At 33.6% G+C, this 17090-nt stretch overlaps 3 protein-coding genes across 3 annotated transcripts in view; all 3 read right to left on the reverse strand.

The window, feature by feature from the left end:
• Positions 1–17090, reverse strand: part of LOC135846032 (unc-112-related protein-like) — a 152244-nt gene that overhangs the window by 79034 nt on the left and 56120 nt on the right. The gene's annotated exons all lie outside the window — the stretch shown is intronic.
• Positions 947–4212, reverse strand: LOC135844503 (uncharacterized). Its single transcript, XM_065362722.1, has 2 exons — positions 3858–4212; positions 947–3600 (listed from the first exon to the last, which is right to left on the reverse strand). The coding sequence occupies exon 2, from the start codon at positions 3556–3558 to the stop codon at positions 1513–1515; it is 2046 nt and encodes a 681-aa protein (XP_065218794.1). The 5' UTR covers positions 3559–3600; positions 3858–4212; the 3' UTR covers positions 947–1512.
• LOC135844991 (uncharacterized) lies at positions 12140–15179 on the reverse strand. The gene is made up of 2 exons (XM_065363418.1): positions 15017–15179; positions 12140–14763 (listed from the first exon to the last, which is right to left on the reverse strand). Exon 2 carries the CDS (start codon positions 14707–14709, stop codon positions 13645–13647), a length of 1065 nt encoding a protein of 354 aa, XP_065219490.1. The 5' UTR covers positions 14710–14763; positions 15017–15179; the 3' UTR covers positions 12140–13644.

Below are 17090 nucleotides of genomic sequence, written 5' to 3' on the forward strand. Positions count from 1 at the left end.
CAGAAATTTTCGTTTTATTTAAAATCTAAAGATAGAAAGAATTCGATAGAAACTTTCACAATTATAACAAGAAACAGGACTTTTTAGTAATTGGTGCCGAAAAAGTGATATTTTTTCGTAATTTTTGCAAAAAAAAAAAAGGTTACCTAATTTTGCAACTTTTTAATTGAATTGGGGCAAAATGAGGATTTTGTAATTTCTGGAAAAAAGCGAAATTCTTTACTATGTCAGTAAAAGAAAAGGCTTCTCAGCAATTTCAGGTGAAAAAGTGACACATTGGAAAAATTTTTTGTAAAAAAGTGACTTTATAGAATTTAGCAAAAAAGTTCAACTTTGGGGTAAGTACTGAATTTTTGGGGAAAGAAATTTCGCTGAAAAGCGATATGTTGTCAATTTTTTGTAAAAACGTTTTGGCAATTTTGGTCCATAAATCAATATTTTTTTTAATTTTTGGTAATCTTTGACAATGCAATCAAAAAAGCGAGACTTTTCGAATCTTTTTTTAGGAAAAACTAAGACTTTTTAGAATTTTTTAGGTGGAATTTGTAACTATTTTGGTACTTTTTAGCAAGAAGTAATATGTATAATGTATGTTTTTTGTTTTTTCACAAAGTACGGTCGAGATTCGGAAAAATTGGTTTTGGGAATTTTTTTAAAAATAGTAATTTTAGTAATGTCGTCAAGTAGGTACTTGAAAAGTAACCGAGTATACGAGACCTGCGAAAACTACTCGTAAGAGAGGAAAGGAACAGCGAAGCGAAGCAAATGTCGAGAAATTTTTAGAAAATGTTTGCTATTTTCCATTTGCAAAAAAAAGTGGGAATTTCGCAAAATGAGTTTTTTCAAAATACTTCGAAGGAAGGATTTTCGTACTTGGAAATTTCCTCCTTTTCGAAAAAAGGTGTTTATTACAAAAAGTTATCCAAGAAACCATACAACAACAACATTTATTATCTATAAATCCGAAAATTCTGCTTCTTCGGCAATATTTGTTACAAACTTTAAAATTCTATAAGTATCTGCGTTAAAAACGATAAATTTGCCGAGAAATGCAATAAATCGCGATAGTAAATTTAAAATATGCCTAACCTACCTATTACATACAACAAATGTAGGCAGCCTACGAAATAATGAACAAAATAAAAATATAATCATACAAATAAACCGATTCAAATTGCGTAAAATTAAAATAATTATTTAAAATGTTGCAGATTATTTTTTCAATTGGAAAAACAAACAAACAAGTGCAGCTGAAAAAATTACAAAAAGAAGTCGAATTTTCTGAAAAAAATTCTCTATCAAATATTTCAAAAAAACACAAGAAAATTCAACTAAAAAATGGTCTGAGAATGAACAATATCACATTAGGTAGAATGTCTCAATGACAAAAAAAATGTAGCTACATATCTACGACACTTATTTTACTTTTACATCATTTTTTTAATACCTACATTCATTCCGTACATCCATCAAAATAATCAGAAGACGAGACAGCTCAGGAACTAAAATTCATTAGATAAACCAACTATCAAAAATTACACGAACCTTTCCATTTGCTTTCAAATACAATTTCATCGCCTCACTATTCTCGTGATCATTCCTTTTACGCAATTTGTACTCCTGAGCAGCTTGTTCACTTCCGAAATACCAACGTAAAAATCCATCGATCGAATGAAACCCATTTTCTTCAAAACACACAGTGACAAAAGAATCATGACACTTCCGCCATGCCATCCAAAACTTGTACATGTTGATCAGAAAATTTTCGAACAGATTATCCATCTGAATGTTACATCTCAATTCAGATAATTCTTTTGGACTGAAATCACACCATTTAAGAAAATTATCCCAATCGTCCACGGATAATAAATAAAAAACACCGAACTTCAAAACATGCCGACATCTTTCGCGGAAAAATCGCTTCAATTCCATCAAACGTTGATCAGAAAACTTCAAACAATTCAGTAATCTTTTGAACGTTTTAAAACAGCTAAATGAGATGAAAAAAGACAATTGCCCAGTTTCTTTATCAGGTAGGTAACATTCTAGCAATTCAGCTGCTTCTTCCAATGTAAAACAACCATCGAAAAATTGAAAACATTTGCTTAAAGTGAAATCAGACTTATGCCGAATGATCCATCGCATATTTCGAACAATTATTTTTGTTCTTACAATACGTGCTTGCTTTTCATCGCCAGCATCCGAACAGCAAAACATCAGGTACTCGGATAGCTCTTCGAACAATTCCGAATCCACGAAACCCTCGAAATTACGTCGCATTATTCCGTAATCCAACATTTTGGTTTTTTTAAACTTGACAATATCGTTTACATCCCCAAAACACAACGGCATCAATTCACGTAGATCTGAGACTCTGGCAAGACGGGTCAACTGTAGCCACCATTTGCTCCAGATTTGTTGCCCGATTCCATAATCAGCATACTTTAGTAGTTCGATCAAAAAACCAAAATCGCGACCAAAAGGGGGATCATGTGCATTATCTAAACATGCTTTGAACAATCTTTTAACGTGATTGAGGTACACATTCCAGGCAACATAATCCTTCAAATGATCGGGAGCAGAAAGCCATATTTCTTTGAGTATGATCGCTGCATACCTCGAATATTCGCACTTATATGCCACTTTCGATAAAGGCAATAAAATATCGTACAAAAAGGTGAGACCATCAACAATTGAACTCTTCCCGTAGTTCCAAAGCTGTAAAGCATATTGGCAATAGACGTCATCGATGGCAAAATCTACAATAAATAGAAACCATTTAAATCTCACAAAATTGTTCAGCACCATATCATTCCAGTTCATTATTACTAAACGAGATGTGTGTTTTGTAAGAGGATTTGGCTTCATCCTAAAGTTGTAACTTTCTTTTTGCTCCATCCAAATTTTGTCCACGAGGGATCTTTTTTCATGCGTGTTCAACTTACTCCAAAAGTACTCGACTTCTGACCAATTTCTCACATAAAACTCACCGTCAGAAAGCAGCCGAGATAGCACATACCATTCGGGCGATTTTTGTTGCGGTCCGTAGACTTTCTTCAATTCGTCTCTCATACGAGAACACCAATAATCCATCAAATCGACGCAATGAACACGACGAGAGAATCTAAAATGACATTTACGAAATCGCTCATCATCTTTGACCCAAGGCCACAAACGTTTAATATCTTCCTCAATGCAATACGAACAAGCAGTCTGAAACTGTTTCTTTGAATCTAATCTCTGCAAATTCGACATGAGTAAATTTTTTACTGTTCTTCTAGAGCAAATACCGCCGGCTGAGTCGAAAGCTACACAATTGATTGTAACTTCACGAGGTAGTTTATCGTTTTCGAACAATCTAGAATTGTCAATCCAATTTTTGATCTCTTTACTAATTGATTGGATCTTATCTTTGATCATCGATCGAATGCTCGCCGGCATATGCGGAAGGTCGTTGGAATTACACCAACTAATGAACGCGTATTTTGATGCAGCTATATCCTGCAGAGTCCGTTGAGTGAAGTGGAAATGTGGAAAGGATTCTTCGTCGCAATCCATTTTGAGTTCGCCAATTTTCAAAAAGAACTGCGAATGAAAACCCTAGAAATGATCGATTTTCTTAATAACTGATAGGTAGGTACATATATTTTTCATAACTCGTATCCAACTGTCACTAGGAATGAAAACTCTTGATTCCGGAATCTCCGATTGGAACGAAACATGGATAGATTAAAAAGAACCTTTAAAAATCGACGAATCTAACTTTCGTTCCGATCGGAGTTTCCTGAGTCAGAGTTTCCTTATCAGTAGGATGATGGATCCAAATCCGAACAAAAATATAAGGTACTTCTACTTACCAATGATAAACGTATCAATTCCTTAAAAAATACATCGTGTAACTATTAGTAGCTCTTTAAAAGCACCATATGCAAACCGAATTCGAATTATTCGCACGAAATTCTCATTACGCAAAACAACAACAAACCATGAGATTTCTTCTGATATCCTATTATCAAAATTAAAAAGCCAATTCAAACACTATCGAGCATTCGAGCTTCGGAGCTGGTTTCATTTTCGCTCATGAAGAGACGTGTGGTTATCTTTACTCACTACAGGATGCGCAAGTGAATCGGGTAACATATGTAGATTGACATGAATAATATGGAATCGACTTGAAATGGTAAAATATCTACGTAGTTGAAATGATTAAATCGTTTTTGATTTTAAATCGTAGATATACCTATAGATACATATTTTTCATACAATTCACGCAGGGCTCGTAATTAACTTTAGTTATCAAAAAAGTTCGAAAAAGTAACCACAAAATAACTAAAAAAGTGACAAACATATGGTCAAAACATTTCAATGCAGAAAAAAAAAATCTCCAAAAAAACCAGAACTTTTCGTTTTTAATGAAAATCAAAAAAATTTAACTCGATAGAAACTTGTTACAATTTTAGCAAAAGCAGGATTTTTTGGCAATTAGTGCAAAAAAATGATACTTTTTGATATTTTTGCCAACTTTTTAATTTGAAAAAGTCTTTGCAATTTAAAGCAACAAACACAAAGAGAGAATTTCGCAATTTCTGGCAAAAAACGAAACTTTAGACCAGGTATTTTGGCAAAAGAAAGGGATTTTTAGCAATCTCTGGTTTAAAAAAAGCCACACATCAACACAAACTTTTGGAGAAGAGTTAGACTTTTTGGATTTTTTTTTTAGCAATAAAACACGACTTTCAGTAATTTTTGACAAAAGGTGAAATTCGTTGATCAGGGTGTCTACCGGATTTTTTAGGCTGAAAATCACTGCCTTCCAAAATATCTTCACCCCCCCCCTTCCCACAAGAACGATTTTTCATTTTTTTTTTTGGTTCGAACTTAGCAATTTTTTACATTGGAGTAAGTACACGACTTCATCAATTTGAAATCAATTCGATGATTTTATAACAATTGCTACGTTACATTTATTCAAGTTTTTACAATTTCTCATGAGTACCCTACATGTCAAAAATACAAAATCAGCGAACTCGAAAATTTTTCAAGAGGGGGAGGGGGTGGACGAGGCAAAATTTTGCATTAAAATTGTTCGCTTTTCCAATGTCTTCAAACATCCCAAGATTTTTTTCAAGCAAGCATAATTTTGTCATTTCAATTTTTGATTTTATTTTCACTTTAAGGTTCTTGTTACTGTAATAATGAAATTGGGCGAATAAACACCTGTTTCAAAAATTAAAAATTAAAAAAAAATTAATGGAAGATTTGAACAACTTTTGAAAAAAAATACATCAATTTTTCGAAAAAGCTATCGAAAATTAGTGTTTTGAGGGGTATAAAAACGTTGTTTTCTTGGGTGATAAGAAGTTTATTATTTTTGCTTCAAAATTTTCAAACCTGAATGATTATTATTAAAAAAAAATCAAACTTGAAAAAAAGCAAACAAGCCCGCCAAAAATTCATGTTTCAAGAAGTAAGAAAAAAAATTTTTTATGGAGGTAAATGAGTACATATTTTTCTGATTGAAACGTCGAACATTTCTTGAATTTGAACAATACGTTTTTTATATTGAAAAAGAAGAGCAAATAGCCTGAGCGAAGCGAGGGCAAAAGCTCTCAAAAATATGTAATTCAAGTTCTGAAAAGGTCAACATGAGCTACTTTTTACAAAATTTTGGCCATGATTTAAAAAATGTTACATTTTTGACAAAATTCATGAAAGTGCAAAAAGCTTTCATTTTAGAGCATTATTTTCGAGAATCATCATTCAAAATTGCTCAAGACAAGTTTCGAGATGTGTATCAGGGTATTGTACCACCAAATAAATCAACAATTTTGTGTTTGGTGATTGTGTTGGAAATTAAGAAAATTTCACAGAACAGGGGTGCCAAAAGTCGGTTTGCTCTATAAAAAATCGCATTCAACTCGAGAACTAAGCTTCCTAGAGAAAAACTAATGACATTGATCTGAAAGGAAATTTAATTCTCTACAATTTTGTCGACAATAATTTTTTCGTAGGATGTATCGTTCGCCCAGAAAATCGACTTTTATGTCAAAAAACAAAGCGACAGCACATTTTTTTTTTTTGAAATTCATGTTTTTAAACACAAAATTCGATTTTCTGGGCGAACGATACATCCTACGAAAAAATTATTGTCGACAAAAGTGTAGAGAATTAAATTTCCTTTCAGATCAATGTCATTAGTTTTTCTCTAAGAAGCTTAGTTCTCGAGTTAAATGCGATTTTTTAAAGCCCAAAGTAACTTCTGGACACCCCGACATTGAAAAAAGTATCAAATCTTGAAATCAAGAGTGTGGTTACTCATTTGAATGCACTCGGTGCACATTTTCAACACTTACTGTGACTAATTTTAAGCTCTTACACATTATAAGATGTTTTATAAGGTTATTCGACTACGAAATTTACGTTTTGAATTGTTAGGGTTGCATTTTAAGTGGTACAACATACTGTATCTTTAGCTATAACATCAAGTCAAAAGCGACCAAAAACCAAAAAGAACCCCCCCCCCCCCTTCACTCATATTATTTATTTTCATAATCAAAAAACTCTTCCTAAAATAATCAGTAAGCTTTATATCAATTTTCAAAATTCGTTTGCTCCTCGAATCCAAAATACAGACACTTCTCAGCCTCGCTAAAATCACGTCATCTTTCACAATCAGTAGAACCCTGTTACATCTGAGAATCTCTGACGAAGAATCTCTCAAGTGGGCACTATAAAGCATAAAGCAACCACCATTCATCCAGCACTCTGCACACTCGCACGTACGTATTTGCAAAAAAGATCAACGTCCCATTATCAAGTACTACTCGATCGGAAAACAACCGAGGAGGCGACTTCCGAAATGACCCTTCTCGAAAAAATCATACGTCGGAACGTCATTTATCAATCCGTACACGTGAACCAATTGATAACCGAGCATTGATATTTCCTCGTGTAATAACAATAACATCGCGGCTAGAAACATAACATAGGAAATCTTGAAAATAAAATAACGCGGAACAAGGGGATACGATGGCTACACATATTGAGGGTACCGCACGTTCTTCAAAGAGAGACGCCAAACTACTCGCAGACGCGATGACGAAACTCGGTACATACAATGTGTATAGTTAAGAAGGGTCAGGATGATGATGATGAGACGATGCATGATTCAGATTCATGGATAAGGATTACTATACAGCCACTTAATCCTTCTTCATCGTACATAGGGTAGGTTCGAATTCAAATGAAAATACTAGTAGACTTTGATAAAGGAAAAACAGCCTTGACAAATCACAATAGAAACCGAGAGTATAACGCGTATGTATACGGTACGTAGAAAATATTGTGGCAGGAAGTCAATACGATCATAAGGGGTTCTAATCGTAAGTAGCTATAAATAACCACAAGCTGGTACTTGAAACTGTTCAGTGTTCACCTATATGCTGGAGTTCTCCGTGTGGTTTTTTTTTCCACCTCCCTTTACCTATACAACAATAACTTACAAATTAAGATTCACACCGTTTCGGTGATAATAATAAAAAAAAATATTACAAAACCCCCGGAACTGTCATTCGATTATCTTTGTAATATTTATATGTATACGAATGTGTAGGTACCGCAAAGAGATACCTCTCTATACGGTTCCTTTGTAGTGGAAATAAAAATGAAAAAAAAATACTACCAACGACATTGAAATCCCTATCTATAGCCACGTGAAAGAGAAAAAAAATCTCCAATGATAAACACTTTTTATCATTCGCTAATTGCACTTGGAGTTAATAGTATTTCAAGTAGCTCGAGTTTTAATGCATCTGCGTCATCATAAGCAACACACCATTGCAGTAATAAAACCAGGAATTTAACTTTCGTACCAAGAATAAGTGTGCATGTACAAATACGTCATAATCGTCAGTACCAAAACTCCATTTGTATACGTATAGTGGAAGGCGAACGTACATATTCAGCATCATTTAGAATCGTATTCAAATCTCATACTCGATTGTGCAGCTAACTATACGAGAGAGAGAGAGAGAGAGAATCCAACCACAAATTAGCCATTCGTCAAAGTGTATAATTATCCAGTACTATGTATAGGTATTTTGATAGATCTTTGTGAAATTCAATAAACAAGAAAACTAGTTCCGATGTACTATACTACGTGCTCTTGTTTATATAGAATGGAAATCAATGTGGGCGGACGTATTATACAACTGGTTACACAAACTCATATCAGACAATATGTCATGTAACAATAACACAGCCAACAACTCAATTAACGGTCATCGATGTTCCCTGTCGCTGAATAACAAATCACAACACCCAACCATGAACCAACCAATTTGTCGAACATGGGGAACTCTTCGAAGTAAATTTTTGGCACCTAATAAAATGCTCAAGCACATAATAAATGGCAGGACCAATGTCCAGACAAATGGTCATTTTGTAACTCCTTGACCTTCAAGCACCCTTTCAAAGAATAATTGGAACAGATACAAGGATAACGATGCATATTACAGTTCTGATATTCATTTCGTTCCGGAATTAATTACATGTGATGAAAATTAAGAGGAAAAAAAACGCCATCATGCAACATGTGTGAATACAGCGTTTCAGTTTTTTTTAAATGCGAAGACCGACGTAATAATCAACAATATGCATCGGAAATATGAACGTACGTAGGACGTACATGCAACAAATTATCCCATAAACGGTAACAAGTGATAATGCAAAGTGAATTATGAGAAATGATTATAACAGAAACATTTCTCGATGTGTGTCTGTGTACGATGGTAGTTTTTATTTTGCCTTATTCATTCGACACTCTCTCACAGTCTGTCTTTACAAGGGAAGACACACGAATACGAACTGACAGCGAGATGATAATTAAAATGAAACTCGAACTTACGTCGAATAAAAGTACTCGGTAATATGCGTATCATCTTCCAAAAAATTGAGTATTTTTTGTCAATTTGTTAAAGGAAAGTTGGTACTTAAGCCTACTGGTTAGTTTGGTTTCTGAACCTTCACAACTGTGATCTCTTCAATTTCCTGATATAACTACGGGGTGATTTATACGTACCTATTATTTTAAGGATTTGAATTAAAAAATTGTTCAATAAATTTGAGCACTTTTTTACACAATTTTCAGAAATTTTTCAACACTCGACCTCCTCCAACAAGCAGTCTACATGAAAATTTAGGGACACCAAATTCTGAAAGTTAACGTAGGAAGAAATTTCGAGGGTGCTGATTGTATTTTTTTGATTTTCATCCAGTATACGACTCAAAAAATTGAAATTATGTCCACTCAGACTGGATTCATAGGATCCATCTACAATACTTCAGAGGGTGGTAAAAAGCTGAGAGAATGGCCCAAAACTTTCAATTTTTTTTTTTTTTGAAGGTTCTGCCTCTCTTTCAAAAAATGTATGTACGGTGAAAAAATCGAAATCATCAATTTCATTTTTTCATCATCAACACTTACTTTCACTCATTGTCAGACTTTTTGAATTTTTGTTCATATTAACAAAGCCCATCAGAAAAAATTCATTTACTCTTCGAATGGAAAATGTTATGCCCTACGATTGAATTGGAGCTGGAGGCAGTGAGAAGGGATCCAACCATGAAACACTGAAATGCACATTTTATTGAGAAACGAAGTGAAGCTAATCAATGAATGACTCATAGTCAGTGATAAGATAAAAACATTACTAATTTCTACATCTCTATAATTATCAAGATGTCGAATATCATTTTCAATTTGAAAGTTGATTAAATATGTAGGTAATTAATGATTAATTGAGAATTCTACTCGTCATATTTAAATTTTGAAAAGAAATGAATAATCAGGGAAACCTATTTTTACCCCAAACTAGGCAAGAAAAACAAGCTTGTATAAAGAATTAAACATTGAACGATACCTCGTAAATAGTTACAACAGCAAAGATAACCTGATAAATGCAAAGAGAAGAGCAGAACACAGCGGATGAAGAAAAATACAGGTAATTAGGTATGTTTATTATTATATGGACTTTTAAAAATGTAGATTTGGATTTCAACAACAACAACAATTTTCAGGATGCTTAGGGCTCGTACCCAATTTTTTTCCAAAAAAAAAAGTAATTTCAGTAACCACAAAAGTTTGAAATACTACTTAATCAAAAATTGGATGCAATAAAGTGAGGATTTTTGTAATTTCTGAAAAAAACGTCAATTTTTGACAATTTAAAAGGAGATTGAAGTTTTAACAAAACGCATAATTAGTTCATGAATTTTTGGGGAGTTTTATGGGACGGCGAATTTATTACAGGCGTCAGATTTTCACCATGATGCACCATTCTCTCAGAAACAGCCTTTTTTTGAGCTCAAAAATAACTTGAAAAAAATTGTGGAATTTTGAATTTTTTTTATGGCTGATTTTGACTAATTCGAGGTCGCTGATTCCAAATATAACATCGAAATTGATGCAGGATGTTTAGATCGCGAAATAAGCGCCCGTTTTCCACGAAGAAGGGGCGAGAGCGCTCAAATCTGACAACAGATTCGGATTCGGCGACCTCAAATTAGTCGAAAACGACCCTTTTATATTTTTGAAATTCAAAAAAATCCCAAAAATGCAAAGGTCAAAGGATGAGGTTTTCTGGTGATTTTTGGCAAAAAAGCGAGACTTTTAGGACAATTTTTGAAAAAAAGTGAAGCTAGAATTTTCTGCAAGAAAACAACCAGAAGTATTTTCAAAAATCTTGCTAAAAAAAGAAGAGATTTTTTTCACAATTTTTCGCAAAAAGCAATTTATTAATTTTAGCAAGAAGCAGAGCTTTTTGGAAATTATTGGCAAAAAAGTGATAGGTATTTTCGACGATTTCTGGCAAATACCTGAGCGAGGCTTTTATTGCAAAGGGCTTTTGGATGTTAAAAAAAATAATAAAAAGCAAAAATCATAAAATTATAGCAATAATGATCAATTTTAGAGAATTGCCTATTATTATTGGCCAAGAAATTACATTTTTTCGCAATTTTTCTCAATAGGTATGTAAAATTCATTTTCTTTGGAATTTTTGGAAATTTGAGGTAAAAGAGCGATCATAGTACAATGATCGCAAATGCAAATAATAATTAAGTATAAATTCTAAAAAATTATTTATCATCAATATGAGTTTCCAGAATGTACAGTATTGGCTCACGACTCACCAGTATAAAATAAGAACCAAATTCGTGCACCTATAATGTATTTGAATTTGAATGATTTCATACGTAATTAATTTTAAAGATGGGCCACATGCTCATCTAAAGTATTCTTTGGCGATACTCATTACACCTAAATTATTTTCAGTCAGCAAGTTTAGGTTTCCAAATAATGGACGAAAATTAACCCAAAAAATGATAATAACATTACTTACTCGTTTCGATTTACACATAACATGGAATCATTATGTATGTACCTAGTAAGTAAAAATATCAGAAACTCACCTGAAACAAAACAACAAAACGAATTTCTGATTAGATAATTGCCAAAGGATGATATCATAAAATAACTTGAAAAAAGTAAGTCAAATCTGCTCAAAGCATCACATAATGTTAATCAATTAATACTTAATCAACGTTTAAAAAAAACCACGATGAAAAATAATAATATGCAAAGGTACGACCTGAATGAATGGAGAGGACGATTTAATCAGGATTTTAAAAAAACTATCCAAGGTGTTCTTTCATCAATACCTAATAAGAATTTTCATCAGTTTTGATTTTCCTACTGAAGCATGGACATTTTTCTCATGGAAAATCTAGCCGGATATATTCACCTCAGTAAGGAAATAATATAGCCCAATTGTAAACTTGAGGTTTTGTAAATTTTTTGCTATTTTCCATTTGCGAATGAGAAGTTTTGAAATGCTGGAAAATTTAAATCAAAGTTGCGTTTTCAAATTGGGAATTTCGTAATGAATTTTCATAAAATACTACGTACAAAGGAGGATTTTCGTATTTCCCAATTCCCTCCTCTTCAAAAAAAAAAAGCCTTATTACAAAAAGTTATCCAAGAAACCATACAACAATAAAATTTATTTACGATACATCCAAAAATTCTGCCCCATCAGCAATATTTACAACCTTAAAAATTCTGTAAGTACAAATATCTGCGTTAAAAACAATATTTGCCCTGAAATGCAATAAATCACGATAATAAATTCAAAATATGCTCAACCTATCTATTACAACAAATGTAGGCAGCCTACGAAATGATAAACAAAATAAAAATACAATCATACAAATAAATCGATTCAAATTGCGTAAAATTAAAAAAATTATTTCAAACGTTGCAGATTTTTTTGTATTGAAAATTTTTTTTAAAAAAAACAAGAAACAATATGCTTAAAAAATTACTGAGAAATTGATCGAATTTATTTCTTTAAAAAAATTCTCTATTGTTTCAAGAAAACACAAAGAAAATTCTACTAAAAAATGATCCAAAAATGAACAATATCTTATTAAATCGGATACCTATCTCAATGACAAACAAATTGTAGTACCTATCTTACTTTCACATCATTTTTTAAATATATCCGTTCCGCACATCAAAATAATTAGCAAACGAGACAGCTCACGAATTAGAATTTATTGTCTAAACCAACTATCAAAAAATACACGAATCGTCTCATCTCCTTTCAAAAACAATTTAATCGCCTCGCTATTCTCGTGATCATTCCTTTTACGCAATTTGTACTCCTGCGCAGCTTGTTCACTCCCGAAATACCAACATAAAAATCCATCGATCGATTTAAATCCAATATCTTCAAAACACACAGCGACAAAAGAATCGCGACACTTCCGCCATGCCATCCAAAACTTGTGCATGTTGATGAGAAAATTTTCGAACAGTTTATTTATCCGAATGCTACATCTCAACTCATATACTTCTTTTGAGCTGAAGTCACACCATTTCAGAAAATTATCCCAATCGTCCACGGATAATGAATTAAAATTACCGAACGTCAAAATATGCCGACATCTTTCGCGGAAAAATCGCTTCAATTCCATCAAACGTTGATCAGAAAACTTCAAACAACGCAGTAATCTTTCAAAAGCTTGAAAACTGCTCAATGAAATAAAAAAGGATAAGAGCCAGCTCTCTTTATCTGGTATGTGACATTCTAGCAATTCGGCTGCTTCTTCTATCGTAAAACATCCATCGAAAAATTGAAAAAATTTACTAATGGTGAGATCAGACTTGTGCTCAATGATCCAGCCCATGTTTCGAATAATTATTCTTGTTCTTACAATACGTGCTCGTTTTTCATCGTCAGCATCCGAACAACAAAACATCAAGTATTCGGTTAGCTCTTCGAACAATTCCGCATGCACAAAATCTTCGAAATGATGTTGCATTAATTCGTAATCCAACATTGAGGTTCTTTTAAACTCGACAACATCGTTTACATTCCCAAAACACAACGACATTAATTCACGTAGATCTGAGACTTTGGCAAGAAGAGTCAATTTAAGCCACCATCTGCGCCACATTTCTTGTCTGATTTTATAGTCAGCACCTTTTAGTACTTGGATCAAAAAACCAAAATCGCGACCAAAAGAGGGAAAATATGCATTATATAAACATGCTGCGAACAAGATCTCAACGTGATCGTCATCTTACTCCTCATAAGACTTATTAGATTTCAAAGTAACGTGATTCTTCAAATGATCCGGAGCAGAAAGCCATATTTCTTTGAGCAATACCGCTGCATACCTCGAATGTTCGTACTGGTATGCCACTTTCGATAAAGGAAATAAAATTTCGTACGAGAATGTGGCACCATCAACGATTGAACTCTTTCCGTAGTTCCAAAGCTGTAAAGCATATTGGCAATAGACGTCGTCTACGGCAAAATGTGCAATGAATAGAAACCAATTTGATCTCACAAAATTTCTCACCACGGTACAATCATTCGAGTACATTATTATTAAACGAGATGAGTTTTTTGTAGGATCTCGCTGCAGCTGATGAAATAATTCGTCTTCGTGGAAACATTTTGATGATTTAATCCAAATTTCGTCCACGAGGGAACTTTTTTCTTCATTGTTTAAGTTACTCCAAAAGTACTCGATTAGTGACCAGTTTCTTACATTAGACGCTTCTTTATAAAGTATGTAGGAAACCGTATACCATTCGGGCGATTTTTCTTCCGGTCCGTAGACTTTCTTCAATTCGCCTCTCATTCGTGAACACCAATAATTCATCAAATCGACATGTGGAAACCCATCGTCAAAAATGTTAGTCGTACAAGTAAAATGGCATTTACGGAATCGCTCATCATCTTTGACCGACGGCCACAAATGTTCAATACATTCCTCAATGCATAACGAACAAGCGATCTGGAACTGTTTCTCTAAATCGATTCTCTGCAAATTCGACGTGAGTAAATTTTTCACAGTTCTTCGAGAGCAAATACCGCCAGCTGAGTTGAAAGCTACACAGTTGATCAACACTTCACGAGGTACTATATCGCCGACGACAAAGTTCCAAATTCTGATCTCTATACTAATTGATCGGATCTTATCCTTGATCATCGATCGAATACTCGTTGGGAGGATGTGCAGAAGGTCGCTGGGATTACACAAACTAATGAACGCGTATTTTGATGCTGCTATATCCTGCAGAGTCCGTGGAATGAAACGGAAATCAGGAAAGGATTCTTGCGAATGGTCAGATTCCATTTCGAGTTCGATTCAGTCTTGTCCAATTTTTAAAAAGAACTACGCATGAAACTCCTGGAAATTATCGATCTTCTTAGTAACGGATAATTAGGTATATTATTCATAACTGGTGTTCAACACTCACTAGGAAGGGAAACTCTTGATTCCGGAATCAACGATTGGAACGAAGTTTGGATAGATTAAACGGTCATTTAAAAATCTACCAATCTAACGTTCGTTCTGATCGGAGTTTTCGGAGTCGGAGAAATTTCCTTATCAGTAGGATGATGGATCCAAATCCGAACAAAAAAATGGTGCTTCTACTTACCAATGATAAACTTATCAATTCATTAAGAAATACGGTGGTTTAATGGCAAAATACGCAAATTAAACTCGAATTATTCGCAAGAAATTCTCATCACGCGTAACAACAACAAACCATGAGATTTCTTCTGATATCCTGTTATCAAAATCAAAAATCCAACTCAAACACTATGGAGCATTCGAGCTTCGGAACCGGTTTTATTTTCGCTGTTCTAATGAAGAGTTGTGTGGTTATCTTTACTCACTACAGGATGCGCGAGTGAATCGGGTAACGTAGATCGGATAATCATTCTCAAAAATTTTATTTTGCTAAAATTATCAAATTCTGACTTTTAAACAAAAATTCTAACTTTTTCAAAATTGCTAGAAAATTTTACTTTTTTTTTTGCTAAAATTGTCAAAGTATTTCGCCATTAAAAAAAATGTTAAAAATTCTCCTGGAGTAACTCGTATCTTTGAATGTTTCAACTGTCTTGACTCTTGATATTATAAATTCGTAATTGATATCGATCTCAAGTGGTGGAAGACAGAGAATTAGATACCTTCGATCTAGTGGTCATTTTCTTACTCGTTCGTTTTTTCAAAAATTTACAAAAATGTTTGCTTTAATTTTTACTTTGAGATGTTACAAACATATTCCAGTATTACTATGAGATGGGAGAAAAAAGGTGGAAAATTAAAAAATGTTCTATTTGAAAAATCAGGAGGTAATGGACTTTTTCAGCTCTGAAGGATTAAACCCCTTCCCCTGCAGCCAAATGTAAGTTTCTGAAGAAAGGAACTTTTCGAGATGATTCGCCTTCGATTAGAACGAGACCACGATTCTTGGAAAGAGCATGATTTGAAACCCTTTGAACTGAAATCTTGCCTGCTCAATTTTTTTTTTTGTAATCCTTGGTGAATTTTTGAAAATTTAAAACTGATTCATCTTCGACAACTTGTGCTGCTTTTTTCGAAAAAGAAATAACGTTAACTTATTCAGAAAATGATGAAAACCTTGGTCCTGAAACTAATTCTAGAGTCCGTAATGCAATTTTGAATTTTTCCATAATTTTAAAATTACACCACCAGTGATGTGGAAATCAATCTGGGCATCTAAAAATCGAGTAGTGGGATTTATCCACATTTGAGTGGATTTCCAGTCGGACACGTCAAATGCATTTTTTGACCAGAATATTTGTAAGAAAAAAATTAAAAAAAAAAACAAAATGAGGAATTGAGGAAATAAATTTTCAATTCGATGGAAAATTCTTGAAATTTGCACAAATGGCTCTCCAAGCTCACCAATTCGAATTTCACCATTACGAGCCATTCTGGAGCCTCCAGCGGGATTTTTGATTTCGAGTTTCGAAATTTTTCCATGCAGCGTGTTAATTATTTTTGGACAGCTAATGCTGCGACCTGTTCAACGAGTTTATACACATTCTGGGCGATTTCTCGGCGGATTCCTCGAGTGTGTTTTTTGATCAATGAAACTGCTCAAAAAACATACTCGAGTGAGAATAACTCAGAACTTGATTTTTAGCGACCTACATTAATTTTCACGCCTTCTGGAGAAATGTCAAAATTTTGGAGAAAATCAAAAATCTCACCGGAGGCTTCAGAATGGCCAGAAATGCAGGAATTCGGTATGTGGAAGTTGTTACTAGTTTCAGGACTAATTTTTATCATTTTTTTCTAAATAAGTAGATCGATTTGGCCACAGGAGACCTATGATCTCGCCTAATGGGAAAACGAACAGAAAATTCTTCTTGACATACTGAAATCAAAAATGTGTACCTTTTTTCGTTGTTTTTGTGATTTATTCAGCTTTTGAACTTAGACGTAGACGAGAAAGAAAGGCGAAGATTTTAACAATTTAGAGCAGTAAAATCATTTTACCTAAGAAGTTTCAATGCTAAAATTTTGTGCTTTTAGATGTTTTCGAAAGAAATTTCCCACTTCTTTTCGCTACTCGTATTTTGTGCTGCATAATACAATTTTGCGTTTTTTGAGGTGAAACCCTGAAATTTTATAACTTCCGATTTCAAAGCGAAGTGAGGGCAAAAGCTTTTGAAAATTGATAATGATAATAATTC

The sequence above is a fragment of the Planococcus citri genome, chromosome 4 (genome assembly GCF_950023065.1).
Source record: "Planococcus citri chromosome 4, ihPlaCitr1.1, whole genome shotgun sequence".
Taxonomy (NCBI): Eukaryota; Metazoa; Arthropoda; class Insecta; order Hemiptera; family Pseudococcidae; genus Planococcus; species Planococcus citri.

What these genes read in the sequence shown, in the direction of transcription:
- LOC135844503 (XM_065362722.1), bottom strand. Translation starts at nt 3,558, where the DNA reads ATGGATTGCGACGAAGAATCCTTTCCACATTTCCACTTCACTCAACGG.
- LOC135844991 (XM_065363418.1), bottom strand. Translation starts at nt 14,709, where the DNA reads ATGGAATCTGACCATTCGCAAGAATCCTTTCCTGATTTCCGTTTCATT.